At 38.3% G+C, this 23799-nt stretch overlaps 2 protein-coding genes across 2 annotated transcripts in view; one reads left to right on the top strand and one right to left on the bottom strand.

Annotated features, from left to right (window-relative positions):
- LOC134659068 (uncharacterized) overlaps positions 1-15760 on the bottom strand; it is a 46924-nt gene extending 31164 nt beyond the window's left edge. The window contains exons 1-2 of the mRNA XM_063514674.1: positions 15540-15760; positions 3257-3350 (exon numbers count right to left, since the gene is read on the bottom strand). Coding sequence (XP_063370744.1) covers positions 3257-3350; positions 15540-15760 — 315 coding nt within the window. The remainder of the gene's footprint in view (positions 1-3256; positions 3351-15539) is intronic.
- Positions 1-23799, top strand: part of LOC134659241 (androgen-dependent TFPI-regulating protein-like) — a 516400-nt gene that overhangs the window by 14158 nt on the left and 478443 nt on the right. The window lies entirely within an intron of this gene.

The following is a 23799-nucleotide window of genomic DNA, read 5'->3' as shown; positions in this document are numbered from 1 at the left end:
AAATCCGTGGTATCAACTCGTACGTGAGCGATTTCAGCGGCCGCGCGGCGTTTGCGCGTTGTTCGCCTACGTAAGACGTAGCGTAAGTCGTGATCACAGACTTGTCATTTTCGCGCTCGCGCTTGACAGACAGCTGAAGTGTGCGAAAGGGAAGCCATCACGTATATGAACATACCATGAGTGCGAAAGAGTCAGACTACCAATGAGAAAACGTGACCACTTTTGACTTTGACGACGGCCGCGGACGGCCAAGAGCGTATCACAGTAATTTTCAAATTGAAAAATATACACGGATTAGGACGAAAAGTATTAAATAAAGTAATTCAGTGAAGATTGTGTCTTGTAGTGTGCCGGATTTCAGTGTTACAGTGCCAAATAATCCAAGCAAACACTAATTTCAGAGGATTTATGATATTCCTAGCGAAATTTTCATAACGATATTTTGTCAAATTAACAGCGTAAAAAGTGTAAGAAGCCGGTTTATAAAGTTCATTATAAGTTTTTCTTCCTTTGTGTGCTAATATTTTATCATATTAGCCTATAATTTAAAATATTTTGTGTAAAAACATAACCTGTTACTTTACGCTAGGGCTTGACAAAATGTTCATATGACAGTATCGATAACTTGTCGGTATATTAATAGCTATGTAATTATTTCTTCACAAGACATCATTAAGATATTAGCTTTTATAACCGACTTCAAATAATAACGATTGTTATACCTTTTTGAAGGTGCTCATGTTTAGCGGTAAATTTAAACTTCACTTTCCAACACAGTAAGAGTTACATTAAGATAAGTCTGCAACGATTTTGATAGTACACACAGTGCAAGTGTTATTTATACGTCATAATGTCGTAGAATTTTAACGTTTAAAATAACACATTTGAAAAAGTAGTCGATAAAGCAATCAAACATCGACAGATTATTAATATGTTGTAACATGACATCACTATTTTCGATCTCACATAGACAATTTACGCACACACTTGCATTTCATTTTTGGTCGCACTTTTGAAGATTGACAGTTGTTCTAGTCATATTAATTCTATGGTCGTGATTCAGTACCTAATGTCTAACCGTCACATTCCTGACAAAATGTATGGGATTTGACATTGACCGTCAGTTTTGTGACGATTGCTAACCGCCGTTAGTAGGTACCCAGTTAAGTGAAAATGCCCATTTACGTAAATAGCCACTGGTTCCCATAAAGTCTAAATAACGCTAGATAATAATTTAATGAAATGCTAATAGTTGAATATTGATAAAGCGACGTCTGATAGCGAGCTTTAATATACAGATAATGGCTTCGGCACCCGATTAACTGTAGGCCGGCTTCACACGGGCGACTTGTGTCGATTTAGGTACTGGGGACCTAGCCAAATATAAACTTGTATCTAATGATAAGAACATAATTACGAACTAAATAGTTTTAAGTTTATGACGTATAAAATGTACATTTATTTTACCAATAAAGTCTGTATTTCTGTATTTCAAGGTGACACTTTTTGCAAAAAACGAAACGAAACGCTATGGTGGCCTAGCCAAGATCGCTTGGGCTTCGCTATCGAATCGCTTTGTGTCTCTCTATTACTCTTCCGTATTAGTGTGACGGTGACAGCGTTTTGTTCGCTACGAAGCGTTAGCGATTGGCATGCTGTCTACGGGGCCGTTTCTCTATCTACGTTTGTCATCTTGGCTACGTTCCCTGCCCTAGTAGCACGGTCACATTTTTATCATTTGTCACCATGCCTGTCACGTTCTAACAAGTATGTAAGTGCGAAAGTGACGGGCATAGTGATAGTCGATAAAAATGGAACCATGCTGAGCCCGCTGATGTGCCGCCGGAGCACATTAATAAAATAATTCTGAAAATTTCACAAACTTTTCAAATTTTTATGAAACTCTCCACAACTTGTAAATTTGTACGCTAATAAGTGAAAAATAAAGTAAGTACGTAGCCTTAACAATTCCCCGTTTGCATAAAAGTCCCTCATTCTGTTCCACCCAATATTAAGTGCATCGCTCTGTATTTAAAATACATTATTTTACTCCATGCATGAAATAAAGCACCAGAAGATTAATACAGAAACGTAGACAGCAGTTATTTTTATACACAATTTAATATTATAAACTATAAAGAGTAGGTAATTTGATTGTGACGTCACATGCACACTAACACTAACACTAGTTGCATATACATTCCAAAGTGGCAAAATCGTTTTGATAGTTCGAAAAAAGAAACTGATTTGACTAGTAGTCAATTACCCTATTGTATCCGTTGTATAAGAATGTTCCAAATTCAAAAATGAAATAAATGATTGGGACTTGGGACGGGGAGGACATAAACGCAACTCTGCAATAGCCCTTATGTCTAAATATAATTATCGGCATGAAATTGACTGATGCCACTTAATTTAAGCTTATCATCGTTATGGAGTTTAATATAGAACTTATGTAGCCTATTTATTCACGCTACTGTGTACTTTGCTATCTTTTAATTAATAAACTATTTACCGTCGGTTATGAGTGGGAGTTAGCATAATTATAAGTATGACTGTTACTTTTCTAAAGAATAAAGAATTTGTAAAATTTGTATTATATATCTAACTAATAGCGACCCGCCCCAGCTTCGCACGGGTTAACAAATTATACATAAACCTTCCTCTTGAATCACTCTATCTATTTAAAAAAACCGCATCATATCCGTTGCGTAGTTTTAAAGATCTAAGCATAGGGTAATTCCGGGGTAGTTGGTCATAGTTTTTTTAGGACTCGATAAAAAAATAAGTTTACATGTAATTAAATAAATATTTACTTCTTCATAAACTTTGATTAATTGACTTACAAAAATGAAAGAAACAAAAAAATATTTCTATTGCGAACAGCTTGAAAAAATATTTTAATTTTTTTTACAATTGGCCGTTTCTCCCGAGGTAGCCGGGAGCATGGGAGTGATGATCATACCATTACAGGAGAGATGGCCATAACATAACTCTTCATTTGAGTATAATTTATTTTTTATTCCCCAAGTCCCTTTTCTTCTCAAGACCCCGTTTAGGCCACCTAGTACCAGCAAACGGCGCACTCAACGCAATTATGGAGGAGAAGAGGCACGTGATATTTTTTCCCACACCTGCAATAGTTAAGTATCTATCTAAATGAACTCCATTTTCCTTTTTTAATCGTTATCATGCATAGGGGGACGTTGTCACTGATATCTGATAACCTTTGGAATACCTAATTCGTGATAGATACATCTTCATCACTATCTGCCTTCACGACCATATGGCCATAATACCCCAACTTGAACTGGCCATCTCTCCTTTTCGTCCGGGAGAGAAGACCACGCCTAAAATCAAAACAAGTTGAGACTCGAGGTTCATTCTTATTTAGGTTAGAACAATACTACAACCGTATACTTTGCACCAAAAGCAAATAACACCATTAGAATAAAACACTAGCATCACCACCATGTAAAATACGATCCCTCTAAAAAATATTTGCACTAGTCAAAACAATCAACAAGGATTTTACGTACTTTTACAAGTTTTTCCCCCAAAATGTTGGCCATATCTTTGCTCCCAAGCATGACATGAAGCGTACTAAACAAAAACTAACGACATGAAATATTTGGATGGGCAATCTCCCCCTTATGGCCATCTACCCCGGAATCACCCAAAATACAGACATACAGACAGTGGGAAGCGACTTTGTTTTATACTATGCGTTTGTTTTAGTGATAGAGCATTAAGAACCATTTAATCTAAAAATTAATTAAATAAATTAACTTTTTTATTGGAAATCCGTCAAGGATGCGCCAAAATGTATTAATTTACTATCATAATAATTATACAGGAACAAATCGATTTTATCTAATTATGCGTAAAATTATATGTTTTTTGTTATGTAGGCTGCATTCATCACTATGCATTTAAGGGTTAAATCAATTCAACTTTTTTATTTGACAGTATGTCAATTATAAACTGAAATAGATGTCATGTATTAAAGAATGACCACAGCTGGTGCAAGTTGCACCAGCTGTGGTCATTCTTGGTGCAAGTGGTGCAACCCAGCTGAAACGTCGGAATTTAAGATAAAAGCAATGAAACTATATCGCGGACATCGCGGTAGACCCGTTTGTGTAATTAAATGTGTACAAAACGCGAGAGTTTAAAGTTATATTACTATAAATCAGTCAAACAATCATTTATTTAATAGTCGATTGATGTAACACAGGGTAACGAGACGCTACCTAAGGTAGCGTTGCTACAATATTGTCGTAAAGTTCCTAACATTATTTACAGGGCCGCCGGGGGTTGTATCTCAACCCTGAGGGGTGCTGAAAAACGACAAATCAAATACGTTCACTGCCTTACTTTATAGAGGGTTCCGTGGAGATTTGACGATACGTTTTGTTATAGTAGGTACTTACATTACATACCTACCTAGGGAAGTGAATTCGTGATCGCAGGTGTTTACTATCTGCGATCTGGGGCTTTACGAATTACCGCCCGTGGTTTGTATAAAGTTTTACGTCTTGCCTTGGCCAGGAAGTGAGATTCTCTCCTCGCGTATAGTGTTGAGTCGCTCACTCGTGAGGCACCTCATTTGTACCACTCATTTTGTTAATTTGTCGCAGTACTTCGTACCGCAAAAATATCTTACTTCACTCCTCTATTCATTCACACACGTCAAATTTCAAAAAACTTATCTGTTCAAATTCACTCGCGAGTCTCGCGACCCTCAAAACTCATACACTCCTCACAACTCGCAAGAGAGTCACTGGATCGTGCGAGGCGCTAGGTGCTCGCGTGCGTAAAGAAAGTGATGAATACATAAATATGTATATACATTAAAAAAAATTGTCGCTGTTGGAATTAATGGAATAGTCGACGCTGAAAATATGCTAGTACCTCACCTCATTTGAAGTAAGACATTGTAACACCTCATTTTAGAAAATGAGGTACTCATACAAACTCATTTTAAATTGATGTCCTACCCATCACTACTCGCGTAGCGGGGAGAAAATCCCACTTACGGGCCTAGGGTGATGTAAAGACTTTTTTGTTAGCGTTTCTAGGAGTTTTCAGAAAATAGGGTAACCTAACCTACCCAATAAGTATTCATTGTGTTGTGTACCTATATTTTAATATTTTTATTTGTGTATTGTATATATTTATGTAGTTTATAATGTTTTTCAGTTGTTTGCAATAGTTCCAAATTAAATTCTGTTACTTTTCTTCTTGCACCATTTTTATATTACATCTCTGTTAAGCTCTATGTCTGACTGGTAGAGAATGCCTTTAGGCATTAAGTCCGCCATTTATATATTTTATTTGTATTTTATTAAAGTATAAATAAATAAGGGAGAGTTGTTAAGAAAATTTAATTAATTTCAGTTTTAATAGGTAGTACCTACTTAAAGGAGTGTAGGTACAATTTTTTAAACGGTCCGAAGCGCGCATGTGACACTTGATCCTAGAGTTGCAGGTGTTCATAGGCTACGGTGATCGCTTACCATCAGGCGTATGGTCGACAGTGACGTGGTATATAAAAAAATAAGTAAAAGCACCGTAACTCAGTTTAACTTTACTGGTGACTCAAGTCATTTTGTATCTCGGAGTTTAAGGCTGGCGTCCACTAGACTCGCCGAGCCGAGTCGAAAGTCGAAACGCGTAGCCGCAGAAATTCGCCTGACGAGCAATACGCGCGGAGAGTCGAATCGACGCGCCGCGGCTATTCGTCAATGGACGCAGTTGCATAGAAAATATAGGAGGCAAATTATTGCGATTCGATTCGATTCGCCTCGGCGAGTCTAGTGGACGCCAGCCTTCGAATTCCAGAACTCCAGAAACCGCCAGATTCCGAAACTTCGAACTACATTTGAAATGAACAGTTTTGACTAGATATAGGGCTGTTTTAGCTTGTTTTTCTTTTAGTCAAAATTTTACATTTTAATTAGATACTTTAAATAAATAGTAAAAATAATGTCTGCTAATTTGTTTATTTATTAGGTATGTCTGTATTTTTGATTCCTTAATATTAAATACCTATAGGTATTAGGTAAATAGGTACCTAGTCACAAAAAATTGTTTTGTGTCCTGAGTGAATAACTATCGCAGTATCTACCTAACCGAACACAATATTATCGAAATATAATTTACCTATTATTGTACTAATAAAAAAAATGGTGTATAAAATTCCAAGAACTTACTTCACAACCAACAAAAAAAACTTCACCACAAACACACTTCACAAATCACACAACAAATCGCGTTCTATATTCAAAATTGGAAGCGTCACCCGCGCGCGAAAGTACGTAACTACTGAATTAAAAATATCCCGAATGCCTATTATCTACTCATATTGCTTGTATGGAGGCGGTTCTAAGCGCCCAGTATAGATGGCGCTGCCACATTCTATACAAAATCGCCTTTCTCGCTTGTATTACTTTAGCGTAACAGACAATGGAAGATCTGGATATACTGGTTACAACTTAACTCCGCCCAGCTTGCGCCTCGCTCTTTCTTTGTTGTTTAACTGTGTGTGTCTCGCTCTCGCAGCGTTGCCAACCTAACCGTTTAGCTTTAATTTTCTACAGCTTCAGAATGGTAATTTTGTGGTCGCAGATTGTTGGGTTTTATCTTTATGCTTAGTGCGATGCCTTTTTACTTTAGTTATTTGCGTAGGATTTGTTTTATTTGTGCTGAACCTCTTTAGAATGGTAATTAAAAAATAAGAGACTTAATAACACACACATTTAAAGTCTATTTTTTTATTCGGTAGACTGAAATGACAGCTAATTGTATGAACATGAAATGTCATTTCATACTATTAACTGTCATTTCAGTCTACCGAATAAAAAAATAGACTTTAGGTACTAACTCATTGTTGAGTTGAGTTTTCTGAAGTTTTAATTGAACCTTTCTTATATTTAGGTAAGGTAAACGTACTAATAGTGCTCGACATGCTAATGACCTCTATTGACAATGACTTAAGTTTCAAGATGACATGTACTAGCTGGTACCGCGTCGAGCACCAGTACGTTTACCTTACATGTTTTTTTCTTTTGGGCACAAAGCTTAACCTTTCATACACGTAATAGGTATGTGCAAAGAGAATAGTGTATAGAGGGTTATTGTCATAGTAAATTTTGTAGGCATATTAGTACCTAAATTTACTGCAACACAGGACTAAAACTCAAAATGAAAATGGTTAAAAATGTCTAAATATATATACATACTTAGGTTAATATATGGATAAATTATTTATTTATTTATTATTTTTAGAACGGCACATGACGTTGACCCATGTCCTTTCACTTATAAGTATGTGTTAAAATTGTTAAATATCAATGTTGTCATCTAAACGATTATATGCCCAAGGTGTGGCGCCATCTATTCGAGCATACATTTTTCTTGATTTTCCGAGGCACTTTTTTGTCTTAGACTTTACTTATTTTATACGGAGTTACATTTATAACAGTACCTATCTTTGTTACTGGTTAATATACTAGTGGCTCTATAAGTCTCTAAATTATTCTTGAAACTAAATAAATGTAGGGCTCCGGCATTTGGAAATATTCAGTTGAAAATTGCGACCTGTAGAAGAGAACATCCGGACATATGAATGCATTTTTGCCCAAGCTGAACCGGAGACCTTAGCCAAGGTCAATTAATTTAGAAAACTGGCGATCTTGCTTTAGTTATGTATGAAAATGTGTCTTGTGTTTCATGAACGCTTTTTTTTATCGCATACGTCACTACATAGTATAAAACATAGTCGCTTCCCGCTGTCTGTCCCTATGTATGCTTAGATTTTAAAAACTACGCAACGGATTTTTGATGCGGTTTTTTTTTTTAATAGATAGAGTGATTCAAGAGGAAGGTTTATGTATAATTTCTTAACCCGTGCGAAGCCGGGGCGGGTCGCTAATAAAAAATAAGACTACTTCTAAATAAACTCGAATTGCTCCCACCGCCAAAACATTTAAAACCCTCGCCGTCTGCTCAAAATCAGATAATTAGATCTGACGGCTGATTTGTACTTAAAACTGCGTTTACCCGTCTTTGCCTCGCGGCGGAGGGCGCGACTGGACCGCTGGGGGCGAGGAAATAAACGGTGTCGGGGAGAGAGAAACGGCTGTACCTAATACCTACCTGTATGATAAATGATAATGTAAAACACACAAATGGTTTTGTAAAATCTTACACAGATTAATGTGACTGCTGATTTTACTTAGAACTGCGTTTGCCAAGAGACATCAGAAATCTAGGGGTACCTAAGGCACTGCTAGCTAAATATCGTCAGTAGTCTGTTGTCTCGTCACTCACTGATACGTACATCATCAAAATAAACTAGCAATAACTAAACTGAACTACACGATTTTTTGTGATATTTGTAAGGCCTCTGGGACTCAGGAGGCTAAACAGGCTAGCCTGAAAAACAAATCAGAACATAACCTTGACTTTTTGTCTTGCAACTTTTCGCACCATATGGGTGAAAATAAAAAATATGAAACGCGAATAAAGTCAAAATTCACAATAGGGTATTTGACTGTATTTAAAATAAATTATTCTACACCATGCATGAAAAAAAGCAACAGAATATTAATAGACAAACGTAAACAGCGGTTATTTTTAGACACAATTTATATTTTAAAACCCGTACAAAATTGTAAAGAGTAGGTAATTTGATTGTGACGTCACATGCTAGTGTTTCATATAAATTCCATAGTAGCAAAATCGTTTTGACAGTTCGAAAAAAGAAACTGATTTGACTAGTAGTCAAATACCCTATTGTTCGTACCTAATATCCTAGCGATCCTTCAGAAATGGCTTCCAAGCGATAGAGACAATACACTTTTTCCGTCCATTGTTTCACCAAATTAGGGGCGGGCGCTAAGTTTTCCACCAATCAGCGCGCGCCAGAGCGGGACAGCACACAACTTGGACTACAAGGGAGACAGAGACGGGTAATAAGTTGGGTTATTTATGTCAGAAGTTGCGAGTGAGTGGTTTTCCTCTGTAATTGATGCTCTCAGCTCGCTTTGGTTACAAATTGGGATTTTTATTCGGCGAAATGGGTAGAAAATTAATTTTGGCGCCCGAATTATTCTTGAGCGATCGTTGAGCGTTCACGCCAGAATTAGTGGATTTTGATAATGCTTCGTTAATATTAGTTATTTTGGGGTTTTACAAATGTGAACAAAGTTTCGTTACTTTGTATCTCACTTCTCACTTATGGTATTAATATCTGAGACTTCTGAGAGACATACTGGAAAACATATAAAAACTCAAAAATGCCCGTTTAAAAAGACTATAACTATAAGATTAGATTATAAGCCTGTATACCTAGGTATATTTAAAACCAAAACAAAATAATCCTATAGGTAGGTACTACAGTATATTCTTACCAGTATGCTTTGTTATAACCTATAGGTACTTAACTTACTTACCAGTAGAGTGAGTACCTAGATATATTTTTAGGTATTATCTAGGCTACGTAAATACCTACTCATTATGTGCCTACTGTAATATTTACAAGTTACCTACGTAAGAAGGTATAGGTATAGGTTAACGCGATTAACTTAAAAATAATTAAAAACGTTTGACTAAAGACGCTAAAGATACTCAGCGTCCCCATTTTTTTTAAATCCTCACTTACCTGCTTTTTGTTTCTTACGCACAAGATGGCCGCTCACAAACGTCAAAAGTTTTGTGTAATGGCTCCCAAATTGAGGGGACCTCGTTGGCGGGAAATTGGATAAGTTTTTCATCATGGCGCCGTTTAGATTAATCTGGAACCATTTGTTTAAAATGTATTTTTTGACCCCGTGAAATATATTTAAAACCTGTGACCAAAAAAATTCGTATCAATAGGTTTTACTAATGCTTTCAACATCAGACCAGACGGCTTGAAGTAAGAGGTTCGATCTTGCTTATCTATAAAGGATGACTCACGCTAGACCGGGCCGGGTCCGGGCCGGAGCTTCCGGCGCTTCGTTTTCTATGGAAAGCACCAAGTGATCACCGATCAGCCGTCATAGAAAATGACACGTCGGACACCTCGGCCCGGTCTAGCGTGAGCGTGAGTCATCCTCAAGAAACTCCATCTATTTTACTATTCGCTACGTGCACGACTGGTGCTGCCCTCATTTTGTCGGACTTTCTACGTTAAATCTTATGGTATGGAGTAAAATTAGTTCAAGCGGCTGCCGCTAGTACTAATATCGGACATTCCATAAAATTACCTGTGTTTGTGACGATCAGAGCCACTTCCCCCTCCACCGACTTCGCACATTGCCAATAATGTCCAGAGCAAAGACGCAAAACGTCAAACGCTACAAATATTTAGTAAATAGTAGGTACCTAAACTACCTTAAAAAACTGAACCATTTAATCACCATCCGATCTCTCAATTTCCAGCCGATTTCCCAAGACACCTGTCACTTCGAGTGCCACAATGACAGCTGTCAGATAAGCCGCCAAATATGAATTATTTGCTTTTTAAAACATGTTTATCTCGTATTTGTAAAGATAAGGGATGTGGGTTTTTCGCGTTTAGAAACAGTCTGAATCTGATTGGTAATGGACTAATGGTAGTCGACTGATGAAAGAGAGAGGGTAATGTTTTACGAATGTAATACCGTTGTAATGTATATTTCTTTAAGAGTCACACGAAAGCCTCATTTAAGAACAACTGAGTTAAATTACATTCGCTATTTCGCAAAATTTATATTCGCTCTTATTCCTTTGTATAAAATTTTCTAGCAACTAAGATTATTAACAGAGCTCGGCGGGGGTGAGCTATTTACCTTATAGGTAATTTGACGTTTTTAAAACCGATTTTTGCCCGGAATGTCCCCGATTGTACAGCTAGCTAGATATTATGTTACTTAAGGTGGGTCTCCTTATCCGAATTTCATACATTGTATTTACAGATTTTCTCTTAATACGTAGAATGTCAAACTTCATATCTTCATATTCAATAAGGTCAATTTTGGATTGAATCTTTTTGGTAGTAGCACCTTACTAACTATAACGGCTACAATACCTAAGTACCTACTTTTTTATTTGAAACCATCGCATAAAAAAATCCGAAAGTCAGATCAAACGTTCAAATTATCCTATTTGCCTATAAACCGACCTACACACGCTCCGATTCCCACAGATTTGCGTCAACTTTCACATGACCACAATCGCATTATCGTAATGTGTGTTTGTGTGTTTGTGATACCGCGAGTCAACATTATTGTGATGCTGGCGTAATCTATATTTTTAATCGACCAACGCAAATACGAATGAGAACTGTAAACAGACAGGTGGGTACGCGTGCTAGGACTGCTATATAGGTTCATTTATAGAAGTTTATGTGACTGCTGCATAATGACAGTTATTTAAATACGAGTGTGTGTTTATGACACGATCGAAGCGAGTTTCGTAATAGGATTACACGAGTGTTTTAATTAAAATTCAAAATTGTTTGCAATTAAAGTTTATTTTCGAATGAAACGTAATTTAGACTGATATTATAATAAAAGTCAAATCAAATGCCTGTGTTATCTGTGTTTTTAATCGACCAACGCAAATTAAATACGAATGGGAACTGTAAACAGACAGGTGGGTACGCGTGCTAGGACTGCTGCAGGTTCGTTTATAGGAGTTTATGTGACTGCTGCATAATGACAGTTATTTAAATACGAGTGTGGGTTTATGACACGAACGAAGTGAGATTCATAATAGGATCACGCAAGAGTTAATAAAAAAGTAGGTAATTTTCATTTCCAAGTCCGGGCCCGCGCGAACAACAGCACTTGATTAACGCCACCGCATCCGTCCCGCTCGCACGTTGGTCTCCCTCCCACAAGTAGCTTCACTCTGCTTTGTCTTCAATTTAATGAAAACAATTAATAGGTACCGTCCATGTCAACTTTGCATAGGTTTGACAAGTCACTTATGAAAATATGACGTTGATAGTGCAGTTCAACACTTAGCTGCTGTGTCGGTGCATCCTTACACCATAACATACACAGGTTATCTGGAAGAAATCGCTCTTTATCAATGACACCTAGCGCTTGCCTACCGCTGGTTAGATAGTTCTATGGTGAAAACCGCATGAAAATCCGTTAAGTAGTTTTTGAGTTCGCGTACATACAGACAGACAGACAAACGCGGTGGAGGACTTTGATATCGAACGAGCGAGCGAAGCGAAGCGAAGTTCTTACATTCGACTTTGAACACGCGGCTGGCTAGCGGCACGTCTCGGCATTTCGATGTTTTTAAGCTGAACTGTCAGAAGATAGTTTGATACTGAATAACTTAAGTAAATTTGTTCTAATTTAAATGAAATTGGGTAAACGTGTAGTCGAGGGCATTATATTTTAGTCATTAAATTATGAGCAGGCCCGATCAAGAGGTTATTGAGCTAGAAGAGCTTAGAAGGCCAAAAAGCTGTTTGTGAGAGGTCTTGCTATTCTGGTCTTTTTTTTGCAAGAAACATGGTCGAGTTTAGTATCAAATGAAAGTGCTCGACTTACACTTTTATAATATCGTTTTAAATTTACCATTTTGAAATAATTAGCAAGACAAAAATAAAATAGAATAAACATAATATATGTATTTGACAGGAAATATTTCGGCTTAGCACAGATACAGTTTATTTTAATCCATAGATGGTAGTATTTTTAATCTCTATGGTGGTGACTTAAATCCAGGGGAGGGACAGCCGTATACGAAGCCCTTTAGTCGAAAAAATAGCGCCATCTATATTACTTAACGCTAAACTTGTAAATGGCGCTTCAAAATTCATGCAAAAAAGCAAATCTTGTCAGTAGAAAAAGGCGCATTTTACGTCAAAAATGTGACAGTTACGTAGAAAGTGGCGCCCTCATTTATTTTCTATTATTTTATGTCGCACTATACGAGTACCTAAGTAGGTGCAACAAAGTCAATCGCTATATAATTTTTGGTTAACCGCGAGTTCTCAGTTCGGGGCGAACTACTAGTATAATATGTATTGATATATTGATTGAGTAACTGTAGTTTCAGCTAATTTGTAATTAGCATATACCGGAATCGAACCCGCACCGTACTATCCACTGAGCCGAGGGGAGCAGTTTAGGTATAAAAGTGGTGTTCTTGTCTTTAATTTGTCCGTAGATCGCTGACGGCGCCACTGGCCCGGGAGCCGGCACCACCACCTTGCCGTTAAATAAATTAGCGGCCTATTCGAACTTCAGGATACGTCAATAATTACCCGGAGCACACTACATTTTAAGAGCCAACAGGAGCTAAGATTTAAATATTTTAGGTAAATATACCCGTCTCGCTAACGGAAGCGGCTCCTAAAACTAGTGCGATAAGGACAAGGCGAAAAATCCTGCGTAAAAATATCAAAAATCGAGGTTTCGTACTCGACTGTTTCCTCCTCCAAAACTTAAATAATCGTAACCAAATTTGGAAATCTAAATGATTATGACATTATCTGTGTCGGACCGTTTTGCTTTTTTGACTAATTGATGTCAGTTTTGAATAGCACGCCTCTCATTGCGGCATAGTGAATTAGGCCATTTTGGCCATTTTTGAAGGGCTCTAGCGCCTTAAAAAACAAAAATATCAAAAAAAGCAAAACGGTCCGATACAGATATTGACAATATTAATCTGTGTTGAAAAAATCATTGCTCTAGCTTCAAAACCCACGCAGGAAACAGGCGAGTACGTTTGTATGGAGAAATGACCACTCCTGTTGGCGCTTAAGGAGCTAGCGAAGCGTCTGACTGATGCTACGGGTGACCAGAGGGCTGGTTACTTCCTTGGCCAACGAATCTGCATCGCCATTCAGCGCGGCAACGCCACCAGCCTTCTGGGCACCCTTCCATCCGGCGCCGAGCTAGCTCCCATTTTTTATTTGTAAATACGTGTATATAATATAGGTAGATAGTTTTAGTTAATTTTAATTTTGTAGGTATTATTTCTGTTTTTATATGTTTATGTTTGTAAATAAATCTATGAGGTACATGGTAGATACCTACATGAATCTAGTATTTTAACTGGATCAGTACGGTTACCATCAGTTTGTCACTGACATAAACGCCGTCGAGAACGTAATTAACTTTCTATACATCTCGCTCGCACTCGCATATTCGTGCAAACGGGATGTATAGAAAGTAAATTACGTTCTCGACGGCGTTTATGTCAGTGACAAACTGATGGTAACCGTACAGGCATGAGGGGTAAACGTAGACAGCAGTTATTTTTAGACACAATGTCTATTTTAAAACTCGTATAAAACTATAAAGTGTAGTCATTTGACTGTGACGTCGCATGCTAGTGTTTCATATAAATGTCATAAGCAGAATCGTTTTGACAGTTCGAAATAAGAAACTGATTTGACTAGTAGTCAAATACCCTATACAAACATAATAAAAGCTTGTAAAATGAAGTTGACAATGACAGTCCCAGCTCCCGGGCCAGCCGGCAGGCAGTCAGCTCTTCCTAATTGCCATGATTATCGCAAATGGCCGCTCGCTAGCCTCGCCCCCCGGGATTGCCCGCCATCTTGAACGTAATCTACTCTTGATTTTTAACTACAAGGGTATTAAGGCTGTACAGTGTACAAGCGACGGTTTAATAAGGAATTATTTTTGATAAATTGGTAAATTGGCGATTTTTGAGACATACAAGTCCGCTCGATTGTTTTAAAAATAAAATAAATAATCACTCCATAACATAAGTGAAATGTACCTAATATAATAATATATTGGTCTATTCGGTCTGATAATATATGTATTAATCAAGTATTTATAAATTCAACCCATTCAACCTGTTGTAGGCACTTATATACCTATTAAAAAATTGTGTTTGTCTAAAGGTGACAGTCCATTTCCAACCGCAGCTGCACTACTGTTCATTTTACTATGGAAATTGACAGTAACAGCGACGCGTTCAGTACCAGTAGTGCAGCTGCGGTCAGAAATGGAATGTTACCCTTAGGTAAATGAAACAAGAAATTATTTGTCGTTTTCGAAATCGAGTTCCGTAATCACTAAACCTTATAAAACAAAGTCCCCCGCTGCGTCTGTCTGTCTGTCTGTATGTTCGCGATAAACTCAAAAACTATAAACGGATTTTCATACGGTCATTCATTCATAGAGTGATTTGAGGAAGGTTTAGGTGAATAATTTGTTAAGGTTTTGTGTAACCCGCTCGAAGCCGGGGCGGCTCGCTAGTTAATTACAAAAGAAAAACTTATTTTTTCGTAATTCATTACCTACCTACTTAATGAAAATAGTATAATTATCGCTGTTTCACAATGAATTATGAAACAAGAAATTATAAATAGCCAATATTTTCTTGTTTTACGCAATCTCCAAGCCCTACTGCGAAAATGGACTAAAATTTGAACTCATTTACAAAAAACTCAAAGTTATATTTTTTGCACAGTCTGATAAAAAGCCACCCCAAGTCCGTCCCTGCGCCCCATCCAATTAGCGATCAGATTAAAGATATGCCGGGGGAGCCATTACCCGCGAAATTACCCGCTTGACGCTCTCTGTTCACAGTGCGAGCGGCAGCGGAGGAGGCAGCGGAGGCGGCAGCGGCAGCAGGCGCGGAGAGTTGAAGATATGCCGGGGGAACCATTACCCGCGAAATTACTCGCTTTACGCTCTCTGTTCACAGTGCGAGCGGCAGCGGAGGCGGCAGCAGAGGCGGCAGCGCGAGCGGGCGCGGAGTGTTGAAGATATGCCCGGGGAGCCATTACCCGCGTAGAAACCAGCGTTCTGTTTTTAAGTCAATACCTACTATTTGGCTCATTTGGCTGATGTCAAACATTTCCGCACCGAAAACCCTGATGTATGAATTTATGACCAGATAAATAAGGCCCAAGATACCTACACTTGTAAGTTTTACTTACGTAAGTAGGGACATAAGGCCATAGTCACACTTAAACGAAGATGTTCGAGTTAATTTTGGACAATACTTGGGTGCTTTTGTTTGGATTATTATATAGTGGATTATAGTTAGATATATTCATGACATACCTAATTAAGTATTCTAACTCCCAATGTAAAGGGGCCCACTGATTAACAGTCCGCCGGACGGTATCGGCCTGTCACTGTCAGTTAGAAAAAAAATTTGACAGTTCCGAACAACTGACAGGCCGATACCGTCCGGCGGACTGTTAATCAGTGGGCCCCTTAAGCCTATTACTTATAATATAATATAAATTTAATTAAGTATAGAATAGTGCGACTCCACAGTCAAACACATGTAGTTTTGTGGAGTGTCCTTAACAAAAAAGTTGTAACTTTTGTGTAATAAATAACTAAAAAAAAAGTAAAAGGTAATTTAACGGTATATGTAAAAGCAGCCCTCCCCCGCTCCCGCTTCGCTCATCACCGCGCCGCTACCTTACCCGCCCGCACTAATTGTTTTAATCGCGCCTACTTACCTAGTAGGTAGGTAATACCTACCGTTATGTATTGTCGCCGTAAATATGTATGCACCCTGTATATTGTTCCGAACCGACGCGTCGTGGTAAGATGCGATGCGAACGTGATGAGTTTGTTGAATTTCTTGTTGTCATATCATATACCTAATAGTACAATATTGTAAATGTATATAATGTTCACCTGTCGTTATATATGTAGGTACAATAAAGCGTTGACATACATACATACATAGCATAATTATAGGTATTATACTGGGTGTAGCCTGTAACACGAGCAAATAATTTAAGCATAGACTGTACTCCTCAAACGGTGACAATTTTGTACAATCACTTTTAAAACTTATGAAATGAAGTCTTTAGACTTCCTATTTTTCCTATATTTTTTATACATTAATACGGGTACTCAGTGATACGTTATCAGGACTAATACGGTAGCACTTACTGTCCATTAACATGATACCGATATGTGATTTAAATACGAGGGCTTATTAGCCGTATTTTACCGACTTCAGAAAAAGGAGGCGCTCAGGTAATTGCCGCAGTTAACATGATAAGTAGGTAGTAGGTAATTTACTGGAAAGCCAGTAATTTAATGAGTATAAAGATACTCATTAAATTCTGTCGCTTCTTAACCGATTTCTACGTTTTTATTGCATAGACTAGATCTAAGCCTATAGTTTAACATACATACATATAATCACACCTATTTCCCGGAGAGGTAGGCAGAAACCACGGATTTCCACTTGCTACGATCCTGACATACCTCTTTCGCTTCCTTCACTTTCAAAACATTCTTCAGTCGTATTTTGGATTGATTCGATCATTCACTTTTTAACAGTTTGGCTATATGGACTAACCATAGAGAAATATAAGGGACTAACTAAGATCTAGTTCTAGGATATAGAGTGTGTGCGGAAAGACAAGAGTCGTGGAATGTATGGGGCCCAATACATTCCACGACTCTTCTCTTTCCGCACAGACTCTAACAATATTCCTAGTACTTTTCATAAAATGTCAAAAAATCTATACCTAACATTACTTTTACTTTATTTCGGTAGGTATAAATATAGGTCAATCAATAATTTCTATTTGGAGTATTATCATCCCTAATACGGTAGCACTTACTGTAGGTGATAAGTGATAACATAATACGATTTACTTACTCCTGTTTGGCCGCCATTTTGTATTCTACCGGTTATTACACCAGTCAACAGTGACAGAATTTAATGATTAGGTGCTGAATACGGAATATGTACCTATAGCTACTCAAAATCCTGAATTAGCGCGATGGATGCCCTCTAGGCAGCGGTGGTGACTGCTTTGAGTCCATTAGTCAGAGTATATGATTCTGAACCTTGAGCTGTCAAAAATTGTCTTGTTTTCTTGATAGTGAATGTTCTGGACATAATCACTACACCTTATAAAACAAAGTCCCTCGCCGCGTCTGTCTGTGTGTTTGTATGTTTGCAATAAACTCAAAAACTACTAAATGGATTTTAATGCGGTTTTCACCTATCGATAGAGTAATTCTTGAGGAAGGTTTAAGTGTATAATTTGTTAACCCGTGTGAAGCCTGGGCGGGTCGCTAGTTATTATCTATTGTGTGCTTCGACGTATGCAAATTCGTGTTCCAGTTAGATACACAGCTTTGGCTAAATGTTTATCAACACTGTTTGCGTTCACTTACAGTCACTTACCGTCAATAAACTTATCGGATAAGTGATAGCGTTACAATTACCAGCGTATGGCCGATTGTGTACTGTGCACTCTTCGTAATCCTACTGACAGATATACAGTAACAGTATAGTAATGACGGCTTGGACAGGTTTTATTAACCTTTTCAACGCTTTTCGTCCCATGCTATAATGTGGCTTATACGCCAAATGGTTGCAATATGAAGAACGAAAATAAACCTTATCTGTCAGCAGGAAAATTGCTTTGACAGCGTCCGTCATAGCCTTTTTAGTGGCTGTTGGCGTCATGGGCACGACAGCACTCGACCACTTTAGTGGCTCTTGGCGTTGAAAAGGTTAAAGCCATAAGTTACAATTTTAGAGCTTGACAGGTAAAGCTTTAGGTAACCTTTTCGACGCCGCGCCGTGTCAAGCACAAAAGCTATCACGCTGACGCCACGTCACCGAAGTGTCAAAACTGAAATTGAACTTTATGCATATGCACGTAGGTCTATGTTGCTCTGTGATATGTGACTGATTAATCGGTCTTTGGCGTTGAACCTAGGGTGCGGATATATCGGTAATTGGCGTCTCCGTCATTTTGAAAAATTTCCCAAAACTCAATCGACAAAGAAAAACTATTTAATCATTGAACCTGTGCTCACAAAATTTCACGAGAATCGGTTGAGTATTGTGAGCTTTGTACAGATGATGTCCATACGTTAGCATTTTTGCCCAGCTAAAACGGAGACCTCGATAACGCTCGGTCAATAATATTAATATTTGGAGTATTTACATAATATACTTATTTACACTTTGATTTGGAGTCTCATAGACCTAATAGCATTGACGTATAATATCTAAGGACGGGCTAATGGGGCACTAAACATCGTACTAGTTCAGCGGTGCTACCCACGAATTCCAGCCAATCGTGCAGTCTAACGCGACTAGTTGCCACCAATAGCGCGCGTAATGCGAACTCGTCAACCAATCGCGCGCGTAATGCGAACTCGTCAACCAATCGCGCTCGTGATGCGAACTCATCAACCAATCGCGTTGTAGCGATTTCACACCGCTGTACTGGCCCCTGTCATGGCTCATTATTATTGCCCGTAAAGCCAGTCCCTAGATATCTATGTCAATGCCTAATAGTCGTTGTTGTTAACTTAGCTGGCACGGGCACTCGGGGCACTTAACATAGCGGTTTGAAAAGAATAACACTGCCATCTAGTGAGGTCTCTATACCTAATTTATTATTGCCACCACTCTAGATAATTTTTGTCCCAATGCTGTCATCTCAGCGCCCTCTCTTTCAAACTTTATAACTTTGTGATGTAGCGGCATCTAGTGTCGAGTAGAAACGTTAAATGCAAACGCTCATCACAGGGGTTTAGTTAGGCTCAATAGTTCTTATGAATGTCCATAGATGGCTCTAGTGAGTTGCTGACGAATTCTTTAACCATTTCAACGCCATGTAAACAGAAAAGCTGTCACTCGGACGCTAATGCGCCACGTCGTCACCGAAGTGTCAAAACTAAAATTGAACTTTATGCATATGCACGTAGGTCTATGTTGCTCTGTGGTCCTTGGCGTTGGACCTGCGGCTCGGATATATCCGTCGTCGGCATCGAAAAGGTTAACCCTTTATATGGCACACTATTGATGCCGGCATTTAAGATGGGAGTACGCTCATTTCTGTACGGTAGTACTATATTACCTATTCAGCCGGGCTAGCACATGATTGGCGCGAGAGTATCTCGCGGCATAGAGAAAAAAATACATAGAGTGCTCACTCCATACATCAGTTTTAGTACCAAAAAGACTATTAGCATCTAGCATCGAGTAGCGGAACTATCAGTACTGCTACTTGACAATAGATGTAGCACCGACCGGAAAGTCTTATGCTGTTGAGATAAAGACTTTCCGGTCGGTGCTACATCTATTGTCAAGTAGCAGTACTGATAGTTCCGCTACTCGATGCTAGATGTAGACACTGAAATTAATAGTCTGAACTGATGTATGGAGTGAGCACTCTTGTCTTACTTATTTCTCTATGCTCGCGGCGAGATAGTCTACCCGTCCCTCTTTTATTAACACAGCTAGAAAAAGACGGGCAGTCTATCTCGCCGCGAGATACTGTCGCACCAATCATGTGCTAGGGGTGCTGTGCCTAGGATGATACGTTTATTTATAATAATAAAAAAACATGACATACGCTAAAATCTTTAATATTAACAATTATATACTCTCTACACGTTACAATAAACTTCCATATAAATTACCGCTCTACGGCCGTTGCTTACAATTTGACAGTCAAACTGTCAACTGTCACGAGTGTTTGTAGCGCGGCGGAGTGACTTGACAAGCTGTCAAATACAAATATCATTCAGTTACCACCTTATTCATAAAACTTAACAAAGTACTAGTCTGTGCGAAAGAGAAGAGTCGTGGAATGTATGGGAGCCCATACATACTACAACCAAAGAGAATAGAGTGAATAGAGAGTTACTGTTATGTTACTGCCATCTTTTGACAAAAGATTAAAACTGTTAAGAACGCCATTTGACTTTGACCCGTATTCTTTCACTGATGTCATAGAGTGCTCACTCCATACATCAGTTCGGACTATTAATTTCAGTGTCTACATCTAGCGTCGAGTAGCGGAACTATCAGTACTGCTACTTGACAATAGATGTAGCACCGACCGGAAAGTCTTATGCTGTTGAGATAAGACTTTCCGGTCGGTGTTACATCTATTGTCAAGTAGCAGTACTGATAGTTCCGCTACTCGATGCTAGATGCTAATAGTCTTTTTGGTACTAAAACTGATGTATGGAGTGAGCACTCTATGTATTTTTTTCTCTATGCTGATGTGTTAATTTGTTAAATATTGAAATTAACGCCATCTACCCGAGTGTAGGCCAAAGATTATGGCGCCATCGCTCGAAAAGATTGCACCATACCTTTGGCCTACTATCCGGTCTCGGCGGAATCCGCCTCCATTTCAAATTCTCTTTGCTACGACTCTTATTTTTCCGCACAGACTCTATTCATTTTGTATGGATCGCCACAAAACTGCCTTTAAATTATTTAGGAAAGAGAATACATTTTTAGGATTCCTAAAAGCCATAGAGAAATATAAGTAAAGAAAGAGTGGTAGCTCCATACAGCAGTTTTCATACCAAAACGCGAGTAATGTCGTAGTCGACATCTAGCGTCAAGTAGCGGACATTATCAGTTCTGCTAGTTGACAAACCCGACTGCAATTTGTGACGACATTGCAGTTGGCGTGCAGCTCCCATACAAATTGCAGTCCGGTTGCAGTCCGTATGTACCGGCCCTTAATGTGTGAATCCCCTAAATATTTCTAAACTTGATTATTAAGAGCCCATCAACGTGCACACTAGCGCCACTGCTAAATAATCGTGGTTATTTAAATTTAACGAAAGATATTTAAAAAAAGGGGGCCGCTGCGTACTGTATCTTGTATTAAAGTACCTTGTGAATACATCAAACTAGTTTCTATGTTGCTGGATTCGTCAATCTATGAACTCAAAACAAAAACGGCCGTTTTAACTTTGGATAATTTGGATTTTTAAATATATTTCGTTAAATTTAAATAATCACGATTATTTAGCAGTGTGCACGTTGATGGGCTCTTAAACAACTCGTGTTGTCAGTAATGTCAGTATTGTCAGTAATAATTCTAAACTAAATAACTCAAAATCTCAAATTTGCACTTCTAGCTTGTCAAGTGACCCAACCACGAGTGTAGCAACATACAATAGAAACTCACAGAAACCATATGCATGCCGACATCAGCGATTTGGTAAGCGGAATATTTTGTAATGTACAGTCAGCAGCAGAAGTTGCTGAGCGGGCGAGGTGTTCGTAATGATCTTGACACGACTTTAGTTTTAAGAGAATAAGCGTGTCAAGGTAATTTTGAACACCTCGCCCGCGTAGCATCTTCTGCTGCTGACTGTACAATAATATAAGGAGGTTTCCACACTGTTCACAACGTGCTTAGACCAACTACTGTCAACAAAGCTGTCATTGTTATATTTTGACCGTCACAATCTACTCGATGCTGACTGTACTTATATTACTTATATAGTATGTCAAGCCGGATATGTCAGTAGCAATGTGAAGCAAACCGAAGTATGGTATCCCTAGGAAACGAAAAATAAGCAGCAATGTACATCGAACAACGATGAAATGTAAACAAAACAGTTCCACAGATAAGTTATAAATGACACGCGATTTTCGAACAATTCAAACGTAGTGTTGCTAGCCCGCGATTTTTCAAATTTGCCGCCTTTTTCTACTGACAAGATTTGTTTGACCAAGTATAATTATAAGATAAGATATCGGCACGCATAAGATATCTGTTGTCAAAACGAAGATAAAATAACTATTACGATAGGTTTGACAACTATTTTACAGAATGAAAGTATCTCTTATTGTTAAAAGGAGACAATCACTTATATACTTGTATATGTCTGCAAATTGCCTGTATATTTTTTATTTTTTTAAATATATATATTTTACTTAATCAATATTATTAAGGTAACCATAAAAAATTAAGTACAACATTGAATAGTAAAAACTAACAACATTACTTTCAAGAATTCAAACTTTTTATATAAACACAAGCAAAGCCGCAGGCATGTACTAGTATAATATTATAACAGATTTCTTGTACTTGTAGACTAAACTAGATATTAATTAAAAAACAACATCACGTTTCCTTAGTGCGCTTAAAACGTTCAAGCTTCTCTAAGAGTTTCATAGATGGCGCTAATATCAATAGTTGTAACGTAAAATTATTTGAATTTTTGCATAAATTTTTGATAGTTTGGCCATAGATGCTGGATTACAAAAGATATGGCACTTGCGCAATTTTCCAATCCAATTCCAATCATCTAAGCGTTGATATCAGATATAATACATCGATATTTCAGAGATAGGTAATAATAAAGACAGTGATAGAGTTAAACCAAGATAAATCTGCAGCGATTTTGACAGCACAGACTGTGCAAGTGTACTTTAAACGTCGAACTTCTATGAAATTATGACGTATAAATAACACTTGCACAGGCTATCAAAATCGCGGCAGACTTATCTTGGTCTAACTCCAGCCCAGTATTAAATGTCCATCGCTTTCACCCAATAGCCTAGTTAATTTTAGATTCCACCAACTCTCAATAGTCCTTACACCCTGGCGGGTGCTGCCTCTGCGTGCGTCACGAAACAGGCAAGGGCAGCATCCGCTCGGTGTACCCCTTACATTTCATTAAAGCGTCAAAAGGGTCTCTACGTGTTGGTTTCGGCTCCGCGCACGCCTCCCAAATGTCCACATTGTTCCGTGATGGGTAAAGACAGATCAGTTAGACAGTATCTCCTTGGATTTCACGGGCCTATAATCTCGGTCTTTTGATAGGCTTGCGTGGGTATATAGTTCCAACACGTAGAGGCCGTTAGGAGAGCTTTGATGTCATGTAGAACGCCTGCTGGAACCGGTTAACAGGCGCAAAAATAGACACCCATGAACCGATCTCAGCAGGCATGGGGACTATTGTAGGAAAAGTGAACAGTATACCGGTCTATGGATTGAAGTTTGGATGGACAATGAGACTGGGTTATTGCAAAGATGTCCGGACCAGGGATGTT

The sequence above is a fragment of the Cydia amplana genome, chromosome 24 (assembly GCF_948474715.1).
Source record: "Cydia amplana chromosome 24, ilCydAmpl1.1, whole genome shotgun sequence".
NCBI lineage: Eukaryota > Metazoa > Arthropoda > Insecta > Lepidoptera > Tortricidae > Cydia > Cydia amplana.
Note: the sequence above shows the minus strand (reverse complement) of the source record. Positions and strands in the feature narration are given on the sequence as shown.